At 44.6% G+C, this 22,422-nt stretch overlaps 1 protein-coding gene across 2 annotated transcripts in view; it reads right to left on the bottom strand.

The window, feature by feature from the left end:
• The window catches only part of DIP2B (disco interacting protein 2 homolog B), a 372,205-nt gene that overhangs the window by 238,446 nt on the left and 111,337 nt on the right, over window positions 1-22,422 (bottom strand). For both annotated transcript variants that reach the window (XM_063952252.1, XM_063952253.1), the window contains exon 2: window positions 1,133-1,204. In XM_063952252.1, the coding sequence (XP_063808322.1) occupies window positions 1,133-1,204 (72 nt within the window). The remainder of the gene's footprint in view (window positions 1-1,132; window positions 1,205-22,422) is intronic.

Raw genomic sequence — 22,422 nt, 5'->3', positions numbered from 1 at the left:
ATCTCCTCTGCAGCACTACCAAGCCACGGTTTGGATAATGTACGCTAGACAGCTGTGTCTGCTTTAGACCAGAATTGTACAAACACAATTTGAGGGGCAGAAGAAAATGTAATGATTAATTGCAAATATCATTAACTAAGGCATAGGAGAGACGTCATCTTAAAAATGTTGTTAATACACCTGGAGTGCAGTCAATGAATATGCCAGTGTGGCTAATGCAGAGATTTCGCAGCTACTGTGCGAAAATATGGTAATGCCACAGGGGGCATGTGAACACAAAAGTCGCCCCCTGAGCGATGTGTCCGCAGCATCGGATCAACATTGTTATAATCTGTCGCAGCATTGGTCATCTGAGTGAGCCTAAAGGCATCTGCAGCATGGCTGTCGTTAACAAGGACCTCCCTCGTCTGTACATGTTCAGACAAGGGAGGGGGTCGTTAACGCATCGTTAATGACATTGAGTGTACACACTGGACGAGATTGTAAAACATCTCGCTCAGATTGGCCCTTCTGAGCAAGATCTTTTACTCTCTCGTCTAGTGTGTATGGGCCTTAAGGCTACTCAGGATGACCACATCATCCCCACTGCAGAGGTCAGCAAAGCAGCATTGCAAGACATAGACAATGGGCTTGGCACATTTCAAAAATGGGTCAGACGCTCCAATTTTCAAGAAATCTCACCGGCGACGGTCCCGAAAGTCTGCAGTCCGTTAATATAGAGGGCAGAGCGAGATATGCACAGATCTCACACCATCGGTGATGTATGTAAACCATCTTGTTCGCATACATCTCTGAATTAGCCCAAGAGTTATTAGATGCGCAGTATGAGCACAGGATTTAATTGGATTCAATTTTTTCCCAATGTATAACACATTCCACTATGGCCAGGAAAGTACAAATCCTTATGCAGAGGGAAACATGGGTAGACACACCAATATAGGTACATCAATATAGGTTTATCCATCAACTGTGCAGTGATGCTTTGGAAATACGGTTCAAGTCAGCGACATAATTCCAACAGTGTCACAGAGTGGGGTATACACAAGAAGGCTGGCTATGAATGCTGAATGGTCAGGGACACCATGGCTAAAGAGAGACTAGACTGTAACAAGCTCAGTAATACAGATCTTACCTTGGGTTTGTGGAATATAGGGGCCCAGAAGCTTTCCCCTTTTCTTCTCATAGCCCTTCTGAGTAATATCTCCTGTAACCAGAACAGAATAAGGGTAAATGTTACATCACTCATATAACCACAAACAGTGCAACAATTAGAGACCCCACCATAATATATGTTCACTTCATTCAAATGAAAGTAAATGCCCATGATTATAATAACTAGTATATACTTATTTTGCAACATAGTAAAATACACAGAATAGCAACTGTTCATTCACCTTCTTACGTGCATTATATATTTGGCAGTACTAGTTTATTGCTTCAGCTTTTTCTCAATCACAGCTTCACTTCTGTAGGATAAGTCACTGACTGAACGGTTGGTTCTAAATCGGAGTGGGAGAAGGGACCTTCTGACGTCACTAGGGGAGGAGACACGTCACCAGGGGGAGGAGCTACGGCCGAACAGGGTACCCGAAAAGTACACTCGCGGGTTTGCTTCGCTCACCACGCTTCGGGCTCGGTGGCTCGCTCCGCTCGCTACCTGATTACTAAAGGTTATAGTTGGTGGCGTGGATAGTAGAGGAACTATCCCGCTGGCCTAGCTCCTCCCCCTTGTGTCGTGCCTCCTCCACCTGACGTAAAAGGTCCCTTAGGCCACTTGAATCTAACATCAACCCTGACTGAACTTATCAGCAGAGCTCCACTGAAATCACTAGCTGGAAGTAGAGCTGGTTACACACCTGTACAATCCATGGCTCAATCTCCTGCTATCAGGTGAATGGGCTGGTGATTGTATATGTGTGTATGCAGTACCGTTGCAGCAGCGTTAGCTAATAAATGACTTCCAATGCTGCAGCAGTCATCAGGAGGTTGTATCATATGTGCAGTTTATTATTTCTCCCGATCCCATAGAGGAGCCACCCACCTCAGTGCTGCCACCGTTGCCTCACAGGGAGTCACACTGGATACAAACTGGCTGATTGGGAGCAGGAAACACAATCAGCCGAGTGATTGTAAATGTGTGTACTCAGCATAACACTCTTCCTCCCTGATCACCACCTCTAACTCCCATCTCCAATACTTCTCCTGCACAGCCTCTCATCTAAGGAACGTTCTTCCTCTCTCTATCAGACTCTCTCCCATAGCCCTATTGCTTTAAATGCTTCCTCAAAACTAATCTATTGACAATAGCCTACTGGATCTCTGCATGAGTCGTTCCTTCCCTTTTACCACCTTAAGCCCATTGTATCTTTCCAATACTCTTCCTCCTTCCAATTGTATTTGGAGGGCCCTCCCTCCTCATTTCATTCTTCCCTTAAACTAGGCACACACTATACAATTATCTGGGCTGGTTGTAATGAAAATCTGGTAATGGATGAGAGCAAATGACAATCAACCATTTGCTCCCAAACACTGGAAAACAAAGAAAACCTGTTGTTCAGACAAATTGGTTAAACGCAAATTTAACCAACTTGTACAGTATGAACAACTGTTTTTATCCGTTTTGCAGTGTTTGGGAGCAAATGGTCGATTGTCATTTGCTCTAATTGATCACCAGATTTCCATTCCAACCAGCCACATCTGGCAGATAATCTGCCAGATAATTGTATAGTGCATACCTAGCTTTAGGCTCCCACTGGGGTTCACTACGATATGCCGGCGGTCGGGCTCCCGACCAGCATACCGGCGCCGGGAGCCTGACCGCCGGCTTACCAACAGTGTGGCGAGCGCTAAATTTACCCTAGGAGTCCGACCAATTCCGATCAACCTCAACAATACTAAGAATGGCCTATGTACAGCATACACACTGCCCAATTATCTGTTAGATTACAAATTGTCTCACTGGTCAACGTCTCCATGCGGAGGTATGTACTTACACACTGCACTTTTCTGAATTATATAGTGGGGTGAGATTCAATTGTTTATCGCTCCTAATCTCCCGTCTAATGTGATGGGAGATGGGGCGATATTCAATTGTGCATTTTTACCGCACACATCATGCCCAGTGAGGTCGGGTTTAGCCATGTAACGCAGCTAAACCTAACCAAAGTAATAGGCACAACATGAAGTGCCGTTTGGGCGCCTAAAATGGGTCACTTTTCGCTACCCCTGAGTGAGCTGAAATGCCGGCGCTGGCAGCTTATCACGCCCGAGTAAAGAAACAATTGAATAGCTCTGTTGGGTGCCCTCTGCTGGCTGCTAGTGCCTAAAATAATTGCATCTCGACCAGTGAATGCAGCTATCAGACAAAAGTGCTGCATACTCTCTAAAAAAAAAATTTGTTCGGAAATAGCCGTATTGCCCAATTGTTCTTATAGTGAGTAACTAGCTCAAGATTTCTGCTTAGAATAATAGTGACGTGACTAAAGTGTCCTTTCAATGATCTCTCACAGTAAATGAACAAGTTATTAGTAACTTTGTTCTGCAGTATTTCCTGTTTCCTGCACTTTTAATCACAGAATAACACAGATAAGTGGGAGGAATATGATAACATTATAAACTGTGCATTAAGTAACAAGTCATCTCGACTTTCACTTCCTCAGCATTAGTATGTCACTAATCTACGGCACACAGAGATGAGCAATGGATTTCTGCTGTAAACACGTCAGTGTTTAGAAGGGTGAATATGCTTGGTCAGTCTGTGGAACACCAGAGCAGTACAGATGGGACTGATCTCCATCTCTAAGGGGATTCGGTCTGAAGATCGACAGTGTCTAGGTCGACAACACCCATCTCTAAGGCATGGTGTGTAGGTTTTATAGTAAGTAAGGGAAGTAACATTGTCTTTAGAAAAGTCCATGGGTGCATTTAAGGTGACCCATGACATTAAGGGCCGAATTCAATTAGCAGTGAGATCCGTAGCATGAAGTTTATTTTATTTTTAGTTTATTGCACACTTGGAAGCGCATTTCATGAAATTCGCCTCCAATACTTGTGTAGCTTAATTGTAAACGGCAAGTCGCTGCCTTCATGGCAAAGTCGCATGTTCACTTTGCAGTGGATAAATAATCCAGAAACCCCCAAAAAAGGCAAATAACATAGCAGGTCAGTGTAAGTGGCCATATGTTTTAAAAATGATATCCAGCAAAGTATAGGTGAGCAAACAGAAGTGCTTGGAATATTCTGGGGAACATTAAGGTGTCTCAAATTATTTTTCAATGTTGATATTCAATTCTGTAATATCTGAACAATTCACATCTGCACTTTTCTAAACTGCTTTCCCATGAATACAACACCCATCATACATGTTCCAAATCATTTAACCTGTTTTTCTGCTTTTTAGAGAAAATTACATGAAAAATGCCATCTGTATTAGCCATACGTCCTACTCATAGCACTGAGGTTGTGTGTTCAATTCCCTCCCTGGCTCTGTGTGGCGTTTGTATATTCTCCCCATGCTTACGTGGGTTTCCTCTTGGTGCTCCCCATTCCTTCCAGACCCAAAAACATACTGATAGGTTAATTAGCTCGCAACAATAATTAACCCTAGCGCGTATGTGGCAGGGATTATAAACTCTACTGGAGAAGGGACTGATGTAAATAGCCAAATAACTGTGAAACGATGCAGAATATGGATGCGCTATAAAAAAAAATGGTAATAAACTATTGAGCAGTGTACCAGAGGTACTGAACCATGTCCTGACATTTTTACATTATAATAAAGATTTTTCCGTATCTTTCACCTAGTCTGAAGGTGCAAACTAAACGCTGCATTAACACCTATTAAACCTGCACATTAACTTAACTCTGATTTGTAATTAAATAGGAAAAAGTCATTGGCTTCGGGGTAGCAGTCGTCAGATAAGGCACCACACAACTATATTTTTGTCAATACTCCCCATAACTACCCCCAAACGGTCCTCAACTGTAACTTTGCAATTAAATCCTCTCTGCGCCAGTTGTCACACGACCATCGCTGATAACTGGTCAACTGCATAAGACTTGCATTTGCATCCATCTCTGAATCAGGCGTCAAGTGACGTTCATCCACAGCTAGAAATAAAGCTCTATGGTTGACTGTAGATCTATAGCACAGGCAGGGAAAACAGTCCATTGATAAGCTCTCAGAGCACGCTGCAATTTACTATATGTGGGGCAACGATTAACCCTTCAATGAGGTGCGTGGGGCAAAATCTACTTTGTTTTAAAAACACCGTTTTTTTTTTTTTTTTACAATTGTCTTAAATAAATGGTGGCAGGTTCCTTTTTTATTTTTTATTTGCAAAAATGCCTCTCTATAGGAAGACGTTGAGTGGAATAGGGAAAGGCACTGTTTTGGGGACTTAGGGGGACATTTACTAAGCAGTGATAAGAGCGGAGAAGTTGCCCCATCACTCAATCAGCAGCTCTGTATAATTTTATAGTATGCAAATTATAGTGCTGATTGGTTGCCATGGGCACTTCCCCACTTGCTCACTTCTCCGCTCTTATCACTGCTTAATAAATGTCCCCCTAAGATTACAAAATGTAAAACTGCAGCATTACATATAGTTTAGAAATGTAGAAAAAAAACTGATTCAGAACACTAATTTATGATAAAAGATACACCCTAAACAAAACCATTTAAAGGTTCACCAAAATAAAAATAAAAAAAATCCACCAAGGAGCAGCTTTAGAGACGTAATAATCTGTTGTCATAAATACACAGGACGTTAGACTGAAAGCAGCACAAATACAAGTGTGGGAAGGCGACGCACAAGCATGAGTCATTGCAATAGCAGCAGAAAGCAGCTTCAGGCTCCAGAAGAAGTCTAAATAATGAGGCACAAGCTGTTTCTGAGCAAGGACTGCAAAATGTTACTCACTGACCAACCACATATTTGGCAATGTCATCTACAGTACTATAAAAGTGTCTCCCTTAGCAGACAGGCTTGCAGACTTGGGGGTATATGTTGAATCACAATGTATCGTTATCACAAAAAGCATTCACCATTCCAAAGAACAGAGTACTTCTTACACCCAGGCAAACACCATGGAACGCAATGGACTTCAAGCTGAACACAGCACTATACTAAAAGACACATTGGCCCCTCTTGTACTTATTACAGCTCTCTGAAGCAGGCATATAAAGTGGTGCAAACCCACCAAATGTCCTTGTGCAGAACCCTAACACCATAGGCACACTTCATTTTTAGTCCAACGCGCTGATTTGTGTAGATATATGCCACACAGGCTCCATGGGTATGTTTAGGTGTGTGCACTGATTTAGCATTTTGTGGGTGAACATAAGGGAATTATGGGAAATTTGCAGTTTCACTGTTCATATGTACATCCTTTCGCTCTGCTTATATCATAGGTTACACCAGTAACTTAAGTATTATACCATTAACACATAGTTTTGTCATCCTATGTAACCAAAGTGGTTTCTGACCACTTGAAAATGTTTTCAAAATAAAAAACGAAGAAATCACATGTACATAAGTATTCACAGCCTTTGCTCAATACTTTGTTGTTGCACCTTTGGCAGCAATTACAGCCTCAAGTCTTTTTGAATATGATGCCACAAGCTTGGCACACCTATCTTTGGGCAGTTTCGCCTATTCCTCTTTGCAGCACCTCTCAAGCTCCATAAGGTTCGATCGGAAGCGTCGGTGCACAGTCATTTTCAGAACTCTCCAGAGATGTTCAATCGGATTCATGTCTGGGCTCTGGCTGGGCCACTCAAGGAAATTCACAGAGTTGTCCTGAAGCCAATACTTTGATGTCTTGGCTGTGTGCTTATGGTCGTTGTCCTACTGAAAGATGAACCAGCGCCCCAGTCTAAGGTCAAGAGCATTCTGGAGCAGGTTTTCATCCAGGATATGTCTGTACATTGCTGCATTCATCTTTCCCTCTATCCTGACTAGTCTCCCAGTTCCTGACGCTGAAAAACATCCCCACAGCATGATGCTGACAACACCATGTTCACTGTAGGGATGGTATTAGTCTGGTGATGAGCGGTGCCTGGTTTCCTCCAAACATGACACCTGGCATTCATGCCAAAGAGTTTAATCTTTGTCTCATAAGACCAAAGAATTTTGTTTCTCATGTTCAGAGAGTACTTCAGGTGCATTTTGGCAAACTTCAGGCGGGCTGCCATGTGCTTTTCACTAAGGAGTGACTTCCGTCTGGCCACTCTACCATACAGACCTGATTGGTGGATTACTGCAGAGATGGTTGTCCTTCTGGAAGGTTCTCCTCTCTCCACAGAGGAATGCTGTAGCTCTGAAAGAGTGACCATCGGGTTCTTGGTAACCTCCCTGACTAGTCCCACTCTCTCCCGATCGCTCACTTTAGACGGCCGGCCTGCTTTAGGAATAGTCCTGGTGGTTCCGAACTTCTTCCATTTACGGATGATGGAGGTCATTGTGCTCATTGGGACCTTCAAAGCAGCAGATATTTTTCTGTACCCTTCCCCAGATTTGTGCCTCGAGACAATCCTGTCTCAGAGGTCTACAGACAATTCCTTTGACTTCATGCTTGGTTTGTGCTCAGACATGCACTGTCAAGTGTGGGACCTTCTACAGACAGGCGTGTGCCTTTCCAAATCATGTCCAATCAACTGAATTTACCACAGGTGGACTCCAATTAAGCTGTAGGAACATCTCAAGGATGATCAGTGGAAACAGGATGCACCTGAGCTCAATGTTGAGCTTCATGGCAAAGGCTGTGAATACTTATGTACATGTGATTTCTTAGTTGTTGTTTTTTTATTTTTTAATAAATGTACAAAAATTTAAAAAAAACTTTTTTTTCACATTGTCATTATGGGGTATTGTATGTAGAATTTTGAGGGGGAAAAAAATGAATTTATTCCATTTTGGAATAAGGCTGTAACATAACAAAATGTGGAAAAAGTGAAGCATTGTGAATACTTTCCAGATGCACTGTATATTCCAATGCTTCTTTAAAAAGAATATCAGCTATTGCTACATTTAGGGGCATATTCAACTGTCCGCTGTAAAACTGTTGCTTACTATGGCTTGAATTAACGCCAATGTGCAGTAATTTCACTAAAGGTCTATATACACTGGGTGTTTTTGCCCAGTGTGTATGCTGAGCGATGATGTGAACATCGCTGGCAGGAAACCAGCTCAGTGTATACACACTGAGCGATTTTCACTGTGCCCAGCGATGTTCATGGGGTGTGAAGCACTTTCCACAGTAGGAGACTGTGGAAAGCGATTCTCTCAGCTGGTAAAACAGCACGACGGACGGCAGCGGCCAGCGATGATGCGGGAACGCGCATACTAGGATTATTTTACACACATACTAGGGTTATTATTTTTGTAGGGAGCCACCCATCAGTACATTTTTGGAACGTGGGAGGAAACCAGAGTACCCGGAGGAGATCCAAGCAAGCATGGGGAGAATATATAACTCCACACAGTTAGAGCCATGGTGAGAATCAAACCCATGACCTCAGTGCTGTGAGGTAGTAATGATAACCATCACACCATCCGTGTTGCCCTCAATTAACCCAGTATTCTGCATTTTGCAGAATATCACCCCAAAAATTACAAGTCATTATTGGCCAAATCTCAGGGGTTGAAAGCAAATCAAGCAGCATTAAATCATATGGAAACGTAACAATGCTTAATTTCCGTGGCTATTGGAATATAAGAAAAACTTGTGGCCAGCCATGTTAAGTTGCATTTAGACACGTTAACCTCTGACATCGGGCTAACTAAAATCCCCCCTTAGGCTGTTTATTGGGAGTTCAAAGGAAGACAGGAAACAGAACTATCCGCTAATGTTTGTATAAGGAATGAGGTCTATATTGTTCACTAGCCACAACAAAATGGACTCTACCAGTGAAGGATATATTTTGGGTATGTAGTGAAAAGCATCTCTGTATGCAGCAAACTTTAAATAAAACAGTTATGTTATTTATGTATAAAATGCTGATTTCTTATTAAATATATGTGTAGAGAACGGAATGCGGTCAATTTTCCTACAATAAAAATCCAGAGTCAAAATACAGACAACCATTGACTGGTCAAAATCCTGACATGTAAAATGTCAACAGGTCAAAAGTTCGACATGAGTTTTTCATGATTTTTTCCATTGAAACCGACTTGTTCATACTTTACCATCCCAGTGGATCTGGAGAGGGAATATAGTGCCATGCGAGGAGACGCGATACACTTATACGGTGTCCATGTTAACCTATGTCGACATACACACACACACAAAAAACAATGAAAAAACCTCTTGTCGACTTTATGACCTGTCGACATTTAAAATAACGGTATTCTGACCTGTCGCCATGTTAAATGACGGTATTTTGAACTTGTCGACATTTTTATGACGGTATTTTGAACACTGGTCAATTGTTGTCGGGATTTTGACTGTCGGGATTTTGATTGTAGGTATTTCATACTGATCCCGTAGTGAACAACCCTGCCACTAGCACAATCCTGCTCTTTAGGAATGAAATGAATGCTTGCAATAAATTAGAAACAACATGTCTACATGCAATTAATCTCACTCACATGCAGCCCCTCCTAGCAGTGTAGTCAGGCAGCTTCCAGCCACACTATCGCAGTAAGCAATGGATCTCCTGCTTCCAACAAGGAATAGCAAAGGTTTGGAGCTCTTACACGAACGTAAAGGCATGAGAATGTGCAGTACATGTGGGCAAAAGCCGATACTGGCCATGTTTTGCTGAAAGCGGGTGATCTATTGGATGCAGAGACGCATCTTTGGGGGCTCCTAGTACTAGAGCAGGCTAGTTGCTCTCTTATAATGCAGGTTTTGTTCTCCCTACATTTCTGCAGCTTTGCCCAAGTAATAAGCCAACGTGTACAAATATTGCGGCACCTAATAAAAACCCAAGTCTGCAGTTTCCTGTTCTGCCAGGAATCATAAATAGAAAGGTCTCCCATGTAAGTGAAAATAAATACGGAAATCCTGTCAAAATGACTTGCTGTAAATTGCAGGGACAGGAAGTGAAAATGACAATAATGTGTTTAGAAGCTCAAGAAAAGGTTTCTCAGCAATTAATCATGTAGCACTTAGTGCAAGTGGTTATTTGCAGAAGTGCATGAACTACAGCAATTTATTACTATGGACGGAGACAAATAGAATAATTAATGGAATGTACAATTATAGTGCATTTGTTTTATAATCTGAATGCTGACAAACTAACATCAGAGCTAGACAACCTGTGGCCGGATGGTCTTCAGGATGCCGGCTATCGGGATCCCGGCGCACAGTATACCGGCGCTGGAATCCCGACAGCCGGCAAACCGACACTTTTTCTCCCTCGTGGGGGTCCACGAACCCCCTGGAGGGCCTGTGGCCCTAGTGTGTTTGATGCACTGGTGAGTTGGACCTATACATTTGCTTATGCAGTTGCCAATCATTACAACATACACTTGTGCCTTTCCAATGTTGTAAGCTAGGGGAGCAATTTAGCTCTAAGCACCAGGTTTTCTACAAAAAATTTTTTTTAAACTCACTGACATAAGCAAATAGCTAACTGGCTAAACTATTGAATGTTAACATCGAGATTGGAAGATCATTCTACACGCTTTATTAAAATATACCTATTTTTCTGGGGTATTGTGAAATTGTTTGTATTAAAATGTACATATGAAAATATAGAAAAGAAAAAGAAAATCAAGCGTTAGACATTATCAGTATCTAGTGGGGTCAAATAAGAAAAAGATCAAAATAAATGAAATGTGCGGATAACCATACAGTAATACCAGTAAGGGGATTTAAACTTTGTGACTGAACAATCATGTAGCATAGACTTGATGAATAGAGGAAAGCTGTGCATAATTTCTGGCATTAGCAAGGAAGACAATTGCAGTAATATGGTGATGAATTACACTACCAGTGTTATAGGAGAAGGTGTTTATAGCCAATACGTCTTCCACTTCAGTCTGCTAGTCATTAACCCACCAGCCTAAATTCCGTATAACCGAAAAAGCAAGCTATATGATACTTACGAACTCTAATCCTGTAAATGCTCTGTGTCTGTATACTGTATGTTGTTCCCAGTAACATGTCCTGCACTTTATCATCCAATAGGGCAAATAACACTTCAGCACCTTGTCTGATCCAGTTATATTTAGATGAAGAGTAATAAGGTGAGAGGGAACCTCGCATGCTAATACCGCACAGATTATTCGGGCAGGAAACCTTGCTTTTTGTCACATCCCCATAAAGGTGCAAGAAAAAAACAAGCAAGGTTTTCTTACTGAAGTAGCCTATTAGGTGAGTGGCCGCATCCCGCACTTAACTTAATAAGGTCCTTAATGTTTAAGAAGCTCTAATGTGAACAATTCTCAAATTCTTTAGCTTGCAAGCTCTCACGAGAAGGGCCCTTGTCCCTCATCTGCTTTTCCTTCCCTCACTTATACCATCATCTCCCTCCCACTGCCTACAGTGGTACCAAACCATTGGGTTCTGCCGCCCTGTTGCTTATTTGGGTATTATGACCGCTGAAGCAGCAATGTTTATACAGCGTGTCCATGTCTTGCAATGTTTTGTACTATGTAATTTTTTTCTTGTATTGTTTATTCTGTTTCTATCTATGGACCTAATTATTATTACATTTTATTTATAGGGCGCCACAAGTGTTTCGCAGCACCGTACAAAGGACAGTACAGGGAGACAAAACTTAACATTACAGTAAAAAATAACAAAAACAGAGTACAGGTAACAAAGAGCACCACAATTCTCAAAACATAATACAGCTAAGATGTAAGTAGTGAGGGAGTGATCATTGTACTACTAGGGGCTGGCGGCCATAGATAGAGATGAGCCTTTACCAGCAGGAGAAAGAGCGGGTAAAGACGGTCGCTGAGTAGGGGAGAGCTGCGAGTGAAATGTGTCGAGAAGAGGGCTTAGCTAACCAGAGGAATGTGGGCCCTTCTCTGAAGAGCTAACAATCTAATTCAGACCTGATCGCGTCAGCAAAATTGTTCTCTAATGGGCAAAACCATGTGCAGTGCAGGTGTGGCAGATGTAACATTTGCAGAGAGAGTTGGATATGGGTGGGTTAGATTGTTTCTGTGCAGGGTAAATACTGGCTGCTTTATTTTTACACTGCAATTCAGATTTTAGTTTAAAAACAACCCCACCCAAATCTAACTCTCTCTGCAAATGCTATATCTACCCCACTTGCAGTGCACATGGTTTTGCCCATTAGAGAACAATTTTGCTGCTGCGATCAGGTCTGAATTAGGCCCTACGTACTTTGTGGGGTACTGCGGACCCCTTATGGCAAAATACACTGCTCAAAAAAAATAAGAATTTACTCACCGGTAATTCTATTTCTCGTAGTCCGTAGTGGATGCTGGGAACTCCGTAAGGACCATGGGGAATAGCGGGCTCCGAAGGAGACTGGGCACTCTAAGAAAGAATTAGGACTACCTGGTGTGCACTGGCTCCTCCCTCTATGCCCCTCCTCCAGACCTCAGTTAGGGAAACTCTGCCCGGAAGAGCTGACACAATAAGGAAGGGATTTGGAATCCCGAGTAAGATTCATACCAGCCACACCAATCACACCGTATAACTCGTGATACTATATCCAGTTAACAGTATGAACAACAACTGAGCCTCACGAACAGATGGCTCATAACAATAACCCTTTAGTTAGGCAATAACTATATACAAGTATTGCAGACAATCCGCACTTGGGATGGGCGCCCAGCATCCACTACGGACTACGAGAAATAGAATTACCGGTGAGTAAATTCTTATTTTCTCTGACGTCCTAGTGGATGCTGGGAACTCCGTAAGGACCATGGGGATTATACCAAAGCTCCCAAACGGGCGGGAGAGTGCGGATGACTCTGCAGCACCGAATGAGCAAACTCAAGGTCCTCCTCAGCCAGGGTATCAAACTTGTAGAATTTTGCAAATGTGTTTGAACCCGACCAAGTAGCAGCCCGGCAAAGTTGTAAAGCCGAGACCCCTCGGGCAGCCGCCCAAGAAGAGCCCACTTTCCTCGTGGAATGGGCTTTTACAGATTTAGGATGCGGCAGTCCAGCCGCAGAATGTGCAAGTTGAATCGTGCTACAGATCCAGCGAGCAATAGTCTGCTTAGAAGCAGGAGCACCCAGCTTGTTGGGTGCATACAGGATAAATAGCGAGTCAGTTTTCCTGACTCCAGCCGTTCTGGAAACATATATTTTCAGGGCCCTGACTACGTCCAGTAACTTGGAATCCTCCAAGTCCCGAGTAGCCGCAGGCACCACAATAGGTTGGTTCACATGAAAAGCTGAAACCACCTTAGGAAGGAATTGGGAACGAGTCCTCAATTCCGCCCTATCCATATGAAAAATCAGATAAGGGCTTTTACAAGACAAAGCCGCCAATTCTGATACACGCCTGGCCGACGCCAAGGCCAACAGCATGACCACTTTCCATGTGAGGTATTTTAGCTCCACGGTTTTAAGTGGCTCAAACCAATGCGACTTTAGGAAATCCAACACCACGTTGAGATCCCACGGTGCCACTGGAGGCACAAAAGGGGGCTGAATATGCAGCACTCCTTTTACAAAAGTCTGAACTTCAGGCAGTGAAGCCAGTTCTTTTTGGAAGAAAATCGACAGAGCCGAGATCTGGACCTTAATGGAACCCAATTTTAAGCCCATAGTCACTCCTGACTGTAGGAAGTGCAGAAATCGACCGAGCTGAAATTCCTCCGTTGGGGCCTTCCTGGCCTCACACCAAGCAACATATTTTTGCCATATGCGGTGATAATGTCTTACGGTCACATCTTTCCTAGCTTTAATCAGCGTAGGAATGACTTCCTCCGGAATGCCCTTTTCTTTTGGGATCCGGTGTTCAACCGCCATGCCGTCAAACGCAGCCGCGGTAAGTCTTGGAACAGACAGGGCCCCTGCTGCAGCAGGTCCTGTCTGAGCGGCAGAGGCCATGGGTCCTCTGAGATCATTTCTTGAAGTTCAGGGTACCAAGCTCTTCTTGGCCAATCCGGAACCACTAGTATAGTTCTTACTCCTCTCCTTCTTATTATTCTCAGTACCTTGGGTATGAGAGGCAGAGGAGGGAACACATAAACCGACTGGTACACCCACGGTGTCACTAGAGCGTCCACAGCTATCGCCTGAGGGTCCCTTGACCTGGCGCAATATCTTTTTAGCTTTTTGTTGAGGTGGGACGCCATCATGTCCACCTGTGGCCTTTCCCAACGGTGTACAATCATTTGGAAGACTTCTGAATGAAGTCCCCACTCTCCCGGGTGGAGGTCGTGCCTGCTGAGGAAGTCTGCTTCCCAGTTGTCCACTCCCGGAATGAACACTGCTGACAGTGCTAACACATGATTTTCCGCCCATCGTAGAATCCTTGTAGTTTCTGCCATCGCCATCCTGCTTCTTGTGCCGCCCTGACGGTTTACATGGGCGACCGCCGTGATGTTGTCTGACTGGATCAGCACCGGCTGGTGTTGAAGAAGGGTCTTGCCTGACTTAGGGCATTGTAAATGGCCCTTAGTTCCAGAATATTTATGTGTAGGGAAGTCTCCTGGCTTGACCATAGTCCTTGGAAGTTTCTTCCTTGTGTGACTGCCCCCCAGCCTCGAAGGCTGGCATCCGTGGTCACCAGGACCCAGTCCTGTATGCCGAATCTGCGGCCCTCTAGAAGATGAGCACTCTGCAGCCACCACAACAGTGACACCCTGGTCCTTGGAGACAGGGTTATCAGCCGATGCATCTGAAGATGCGATCCGGACCACTTGTCCAACAGATCCCACTGAAAGATCCTTGCATGGAACCTTCCGAACGGAATTGCTTCGTAAGAAGCTACCATCTTTCCCAGGACTCGCGTGCAGTGGTGCACCGACACCTGTTTTGGTTTTAGGAGGTCTCTCACTAGAGATGACAATTCCTTGGCCTTCTCCCCCGGGAGAAACACCTTTTTCTGTTCTGTGTCCAGAACCATCCCCAGGAACAGTAGACGCGTTGTAGGAACCAGCTGCGACTTTGGAATATTCAGGATCCAGCCGTGCTGTTGTAGCACTTCCCGAGCTAGTGCTACTCCGATCAACAACTGTTCCCTGGACCTCGCCTTTATAAGGAGATCGTCCAAGTACGGGATAATTATAACTCCCTTTTTTCGAAGGAGTATCATCATTTCGGCCATTACCTTGGTAAATACCCTCGGTGCCGTGGATAGACCAAACGGCAACGTCTGGAATTGGTAATGACAGTCCTGTACCACAAATCTGAGGTACTCCTGGTGAGGAGGGTAAATGGGGACATGCAGGTAAGCATCCTTGATGTCCAGTGATACCATGTAATCCCCTTCGTCCAGGCTTGCAATAACCGCCCTGAGCGATTCCATTTTGAACTTGAACCTTCTTATATAAGTGTTCAAGGATTTCAAATTTAAAATGGGTCTCACCGAACCGTCCGGTTTCGGTACCACAAACATTGTGGAATAGTAACCCAGTCCCTGTTGAAGGAGGGGTACTTTGGTTATCACCTGCTGGGAGTACAGCTTGTGAATCGCCTCCAGCACCGCCTCCCTGTCTGGGGGAGTAGTTGGCAAGGCTGATTTGAGGAAACGGCGAGGGGGAGACGACTCGAATTCCAGCTTGTACCCCTGAGATACCACTTGTAGAATCCAGGGATCCACCCGTGAGCGAACCCACTGGTCGCTGAAGTTCCGGAGACGGGCCCCCACCGCACCTGGCTCCACCTGTGGAGCCCCAGCGTCATGCGGTGGACTTAAGAGGAAGCGGGAGAGGACTTTTGTTCCTGGGAACTTGCTGTTTGGTGCAGCTTTTTCCCCCTACCTCTGCCTCTGGGCAGAAAGGACGCGCCTTTAACCCGCTTGCCTTTCTGGGGCCGAAAGGACTGTACCTGATAATACGGTGCTTTCTTTGGCTGTGAGGGAACATGGGGTAAAAATGTCGACTTCCCAGCCGTCGCTGTGGAAACGAGGTCCGAGAGACCATCCCCAAACAATTCCTAACCCTTGTAAGGCAAAACCTCCATGTGCCTTTTAGAATCCGCATCACCTGTCCACTGCCGAGTCCATAATACTCTCCTGGCAGAAATGGACATTGCATTTATTCTAGATGCCAGTTGGCAAATATCCCTCTGTGCATCTCTCATGTATAAGACTACGTCTTTAATATGCTCTACAGTTAGCAATATAGTGTCCTTGTCAAGGGTATCAATGTTATCAGACAGGGAATCAGACCACGCAGCTGCAGCACTGCACATCCATGCTGAAGCAATAGCCGGTCTCAGTATAATACCTGAGTGTGTATATACAGACTTCAGGATAGCCTCCTGCTTTCTATCCGCAGGCTCCTTTAGGGCGGCCGTATCCGGAGACGGTAGTGCCACCTTCTTTGACAAGCGTGTGAGCGCTTTATCCACCCTAGGGGATGTCTCCCAATGTATCCTATCCTCTGGTGGGAAAGGGTACGCCCTTAGTAACTTTTTGGAAATTACCAGTTTCTTATCGGGGGAAACCCACGCTTCATCACACACTTCATTTAATTCTTCAGAAGGGGGAAAAACCACAGGTTGCTTTTTCTCCCCAAACATAATACCCTTTGGTACCAGGGTTAACGTCAGAAATGTGCAACACATTTTTCATTGCCGTAATCATGTAACGGATGGCCCTATTGGAATGTACACTAGTCTCATCGTCGTCGACACTGGAGTCAGTATCCGTGTCGACATCTGTGTCTGCCATCTGAGGTAGCGGGCGTTTTTGAGCCCCTGATGGCTTTTGAGACGCCTGGGCAGGCACGGACTGAGAAGCCGGCTGTCCCACATCTGCTATGTCATCAAACCTCTTATGTAAGGAGTTGACACTGTCACGTAATTCCTTCCACATATCCATCCACTCAGGTGTCGACCCCGCAGGGGGTGACATCACATTTATCGGCACCTGCTCCGCCTCCACATAAGCCTCCTCATCAAACATGTCGACACAGCCGTACCGACACACCGCACACACACAGGGAATGCTCTGACTGAGGACAGGACCCCACAAAGTCCTTTGGGGAGACAGAGACAGAGTATGCCAGCACACACCACAGCGCTATAAATCACAGGGATGTACACTATAATGAGTGATTTTACCCTATAGCAGCTATATATATAGTATTTGCGCCTAAATTTAGTGCCCCCCCTCTCTTTTTTACCCTATTGAGCCTGGAAACTGCAGGGGAGAGCCTGGGGAGCGTCCTTCTAGCGGAGCTGTGAGAGGAAATGGCGCCAGTGTGCTGAGGGAGATAGCCCCGCCCCCTTCACGGCGGACTTCTCTTGCTTTTTTTATGGATATATGGCAGGGGATTTTACACATATATAGTCTTAATGACTATATTATGTGTATTTTTTGCCAATGTAAGGTAATCTTATTGCAGCCCAGGGCGCCCCCCCCCCCCCCCCCCAGCGCCCTGCACCCATCAGTGACCGGAGTGTGAGGTGTGCATGGGGAGCAATGGCGCACAGCTGCAGTGCTGTGCGCTACCTTAATGAAGACCGGAGTCTTCATCCGACGATTTCCTGGACGATCTTCTTGCTTCTGGCTCTGCAAGGGGGACGGCGGCGCGGCTCCGGGACCGGACGACCGAGGCTGGGCCTGTGTTCGATCCCTCTGGAACTAATGGTGTCCAGTAGCCTAGAAGCCCAAGCTAGCTGCAAGCAGGTAGGTTCGCTTCTATCCCCTAGGTCCCTCGTAGCAGTGAGTCTGTTGCCAGCAGATCTCACTGAAAATAAAAAACCTAAATATACTTTCTTTTCTAGAAGCTCAGGAGAGCCCCTAGCGTGCATCCAGCTCGAGCCGGGTACAGATTCTAACTGAGGTCTGGAGGAGGGGCATAGAGGGAGGAGCCAGTGCACACCAGGTAGTCCTAATTCTTTCTTAGAGTGCCCAGTCTCCTTCAGAGCCCGCTATTCCCCATGGTCCTTACAGAGTTCCCAGCATCCACTAGGACGTCAGAGAAATAAAGGGAACACTTAAACAACACAATGTAACTCCAAGTCAATCACACTTCTGTGAAATCAAACTGTCCACTTAGGAAGCAACACTGATTGACAATCAATTTCACATGCTGTTGTGCAAATGGAATAGACAACAGGTGGAAATTATAGGCAATTAGCAAGACACCCCCAATAAAGGAGTTGTTCTGCAGGTGGTGACCACAGACTACTTCTCAGCTCCTATGCTTTCTGGCTGATGTTTTGGTCACTTTTGAAAGCTGGCGGTGCTTTCACTCTAGTGGTAGCATGAGACGGAGTCTACAACCAACACAAGTGGCTCAGGTAGTGCAGCTAATCCAGGATGGCACATCAATGCGAGCTGTGGCAAGAAGGTTTGCTGTGTCTGTCAGCGTAGTGTCCAGAGCATGGAGGCGCTACCAGGAGACAGGCCAGTACATCAGGAGACGTGGAGGAGGCCGTAGGAGGGCAACAACCCAGCAGCAGGACTGCTACCTCCGCCTTTGTGCAAGGAGGAACAGGAGGAGCACTGCCAGAGCCCTGCAAAATTACCTCCAGCAAGCTACAAATGTGCATGTGTCTACTCAACTGATCAGAAACAAACTCCATGAGGGTGGTATGAGGGCCCGACGTCCACAGGTGGGGGTTGTGCTTACAGCCCAACACCGTGCAGGACGTTTGGCATTTGCCAGAGAACACCAAGATTGGCAAATTCGCCACTGGCGCCCTGTGCTCTTCACAGATGAAATCAGGTTCTCACTGAGCACATGTGACAGACGTGACAGAGTCTGGAGACGCCAAGGAGAACGTTCTGCTGCCTGCAACATCCTCCAGCATGACCGGTTTTGGCAGTGGGTCAGTAATGGTGTGGGGTGGCATTTCTTTGGGGGGCCGCACAGCCCTCCATGTGCTCGCCAGAGGTAGCCTGACTGCCATTAGGTACCGAGATGAGATCCTCAGACCCCTTGTGAGACCATATGCTGGTGCGGTTGGCCCTGGGTTCCTCCTAATGCAAGACAATGCTAGACCTCATGTGGCTGGAGTGTGTCAGCAGTTCCTGCAAGACAAAGGCATTGATGCTATGGACTGGCCTGCCCGTTCCCCAGACCTGAATCCAATTGAGCACATCTGGGACATCATGTCTCGCTCCATCCACCAACGCCACGTTGCACCACAGACTGTCCAGGAGTTGGCGGATGCTTTAGTCCAGGTCTGGGAGGAGAGCCCTCAGGAGACCATCCGCCACCTCATCAGGAGCATGCCCAGGCGTTGTAGGGAGGTCATACAGGCACGTGGAGGCCACACACACTACTGAGCCTCATTTTGACTTGTTTTAAGGACATTACATCAAAGTTGGATCAGCCTGTAGTGTGTTTTTCCACTTTAATTTTGAGGGTGACTCCAAATCCAGACCTCCATGGGCTAATAAATTTGATTTCCATTGATCATTTTTGTGTGATTTTGTTGTCAGCACATTCAACTATGTAAAGAACAAAGTATTTCATAAGAATATTTCATTCATTCAGATCTAGGATGTGTTATTTTAGTGTTCCCTTTATTTTTTTGAGCAGTGTATAAATAAAGGACAATAATAAAAATAGAAAACAAATCATATTAGAGATATCCAAACTGTATTATCAAATGAAAAAAAGTCTATCAAGTTGAATACCTTTTTATTTATTTATTTTAACTTTACGGAGGCTTTGCATCTGGGCACAGAAGTTACCATCTACCTGTCCAGCTACAATGTGACAGACCCATTTTTGAGCCTTAGTGAAGAAATATAAGACTTAATTTCACCGATAATCCAATTTCTAATGATGCAAATGTCACAAGTGTTTCAGAAATCGGCCTGGCTTGCCGTCACAAGAGACAGAGGGATTTCACTAACAGGCCTTCAGAGAAATTGGCTTCTACTGGGCTGTGGTTTGTTGAAAGATGTCCAGAGGGAACTTCCCACAGAGTAAAAAGTACCCAGCCCGCAGCTGCCCGTGACTTCTGATTCCATGGGCCCGGCATCTAATTGATTTGTGTTTGCTGCAGCTCCGAGGAATGGGAATCAAAGAGCATCTCTATCATGCTTATTTATTACAGGGTTGTTTGGATGTCTCAAACTATAAATCAATTGCATTTAATCATATGTTTGTCTTTTCCTTTGTCTTAAAGCAGGCATTCCCAACCGCGGTCCTCAAGGCACCCCAACAGTGCAGGTTTTCGTGATATCCAGGCTTCAGCACAGATGGTTAAATCAAAATAACTGAGGTACTAATTAAGTCACCTGTGTTCAAGCCTGGATATCACTGAAACCAGGACTGTTAGTGTGCCTTGAGGACCGCGGTTGGGAAACACTGGGTTAAAGCTAAAAGAAAAACTCAGTGCTGACATGGAACTGTACACGTATGTTTTCTGGTTATGCCGTGATTCATCCAAGTCATTACATGGTATCTCAAACACTTCTTTCTATTACCTTAGATGGTTAATTACATCATTTCTACAATTGCAATAACTGTTCCAGAAGACTGTACAATAAATAAATAAGTATATAAAAATAAATAAAAGTGGCAAAAAAAAGTATCAGCAGGGGGGAAAAAGCGCTGTGAAATACTGCCATCTGGTCAATTAAAAATGACTTATTCAAGCCACTCACTTGAACATATTTTCCAGTGCTGTTCCTGCATCGGATCAATGTTCGGCTTCAGCTAAACATTTAGAAAGCAGACACAAAGAAAATGATCAATGGTACTTCAGATCTGACTGCGCCTTAGCTGTCTGATTAAATGACTCAAGCAGGGCACATCTGAATGTTGTGTCACTTTCATTATGAATTTGTCTCATTTTACAGTGCTATAGCCATAAATTGTTACCCGGAGAAATGAAAGACAATATCAATGTTTAGGCCACCACAAGTCAGATATTCCGAACTGTAAATACCTAAATGACAGGTGCCCAAGCTTGGATCGGAGAAACCGTTTTCATTTTTTATGCCATTTTTCCAAGTCACATTAAGTGCTGTGGTAGCAAGTTCTATTAGTACCCATCTGTAACTAAAATGAAAACCAAATCTGTATCTAACTTACACAGTCCGGTGAAGTAATGTTAAGCTAATGCTGGTGACACCATACACAATCTTGGAGAAGATTTACCAAAGGTTAGAGAGAGATAAAGTGGAGAGAAATAAAGAACCAACCAAACTGCATTTAACTGGCAAGTTACAGGCGGTGTTTGAAAAATGACAGGCGCTGATATAGCTGGTACTTTATCTCTCTCCAAGCTTTAATAAATCTCCCACTTTGGGCGGCATTCAATTGTTTCTCACCGTGGTCGGCACTATATGGCGCCCAACAGAGCAATTCAATTGTTGCTCCATTTGGGCGCGATGAGCCGCGGGAAGATATGTCAGCTCGCAGCCCCCCATGCTGTTAAGCTGAAATGTGCAAAAAGTGACCCATTTGGACAGCACTTTCTGTGTCACTCCCCGCAATTTTGGTCTGGTTTAGCGCGACAAAAAAAACCAACAACAATATATCGCTCATAAACAATTTAATTCCACCCCTTGTGTCTTAGAGCAGAGCAGTCATTCAGTTTTCAAAAATCTATCATCAAAAGTAGAGGTCGAGTAAAAATCTTGATTGCAGTGTACACACAGCATTCTAAAATAAAGTAAGCTACGCTGGTACTACGTGGGGAGATTTATCAAAGCTTGAAGAGAGAGATAGAGGGGGAGATGTTCAAACCTTGGAGAGAGATAAAGTGGAGGGAGATAAAATACTAACCAATCAGTACCTGTCATTTTACAAACACAGCCTGTGAAAATGTCAGATGCTGATTGGTTGGTACTTTATCTCTAAGTTTTGATAGGTCTCCCCCAAAATACTATCCAATCAGCCCATGTAATTTTTCAAACACAACCTGTAATATGACATTTAGAAGTTTGTTGGTTAGTATTTTATCGCTCTCCGCTCTAGTTTTGGAAAATATCTCCCTAATTTGGTTGCGGATACTACCTGCAATAAAGCCTCTGACATTATTTACATTGGCTGCGAATGTTAAAGATCCTATGAGACTAGTCTTGTTACTATACAGAGCTAATCAGGTCACGTCTGGGGAGCTACAAGCTTCCTTTAGTTTCATGGTATCACCATGCGTTTCTCATACCCTTTTCAGACAAAAATCCCAGCAATTAACCGGCATTTTAGTGCCGGGTCGTTTTGCCGGTCTCTGTCTGACACCCCCTTTCGCACAGACAAGAAAATTACCAGGTCAAGAATTTCTACCCAGTATTTTGCGGATCAAAATGGGTATTTCATCTGTGTGAAAGGGTGGAAATTCCCTGGTCTCAAACCCTGGTAAATTCCTGGGTCGAACCCAGTTGAAACCTTTCACA

Source organism: Pseudophryne corroboree, chromosome 2, assembly GCF_028390025.1.
Source record: "Pseudophryne corroboree isolate aPseCor3 chromosome 2, aPseCor3.hap2, whole genome shotgun sequence".
Taxonomy (NCBI): domain Eukaryota; kingdom Metazoa; phylum Chordata; class Amphibia; order Anura; family Myobatrachidae; genus Pseudophryne; species Pseudophryne corroboree.
The sequence above is the reverse complement of the archived record's forward strand: the minus strand, read 5'-3'. Positions and strand labels throughout refer to the sequence as shown.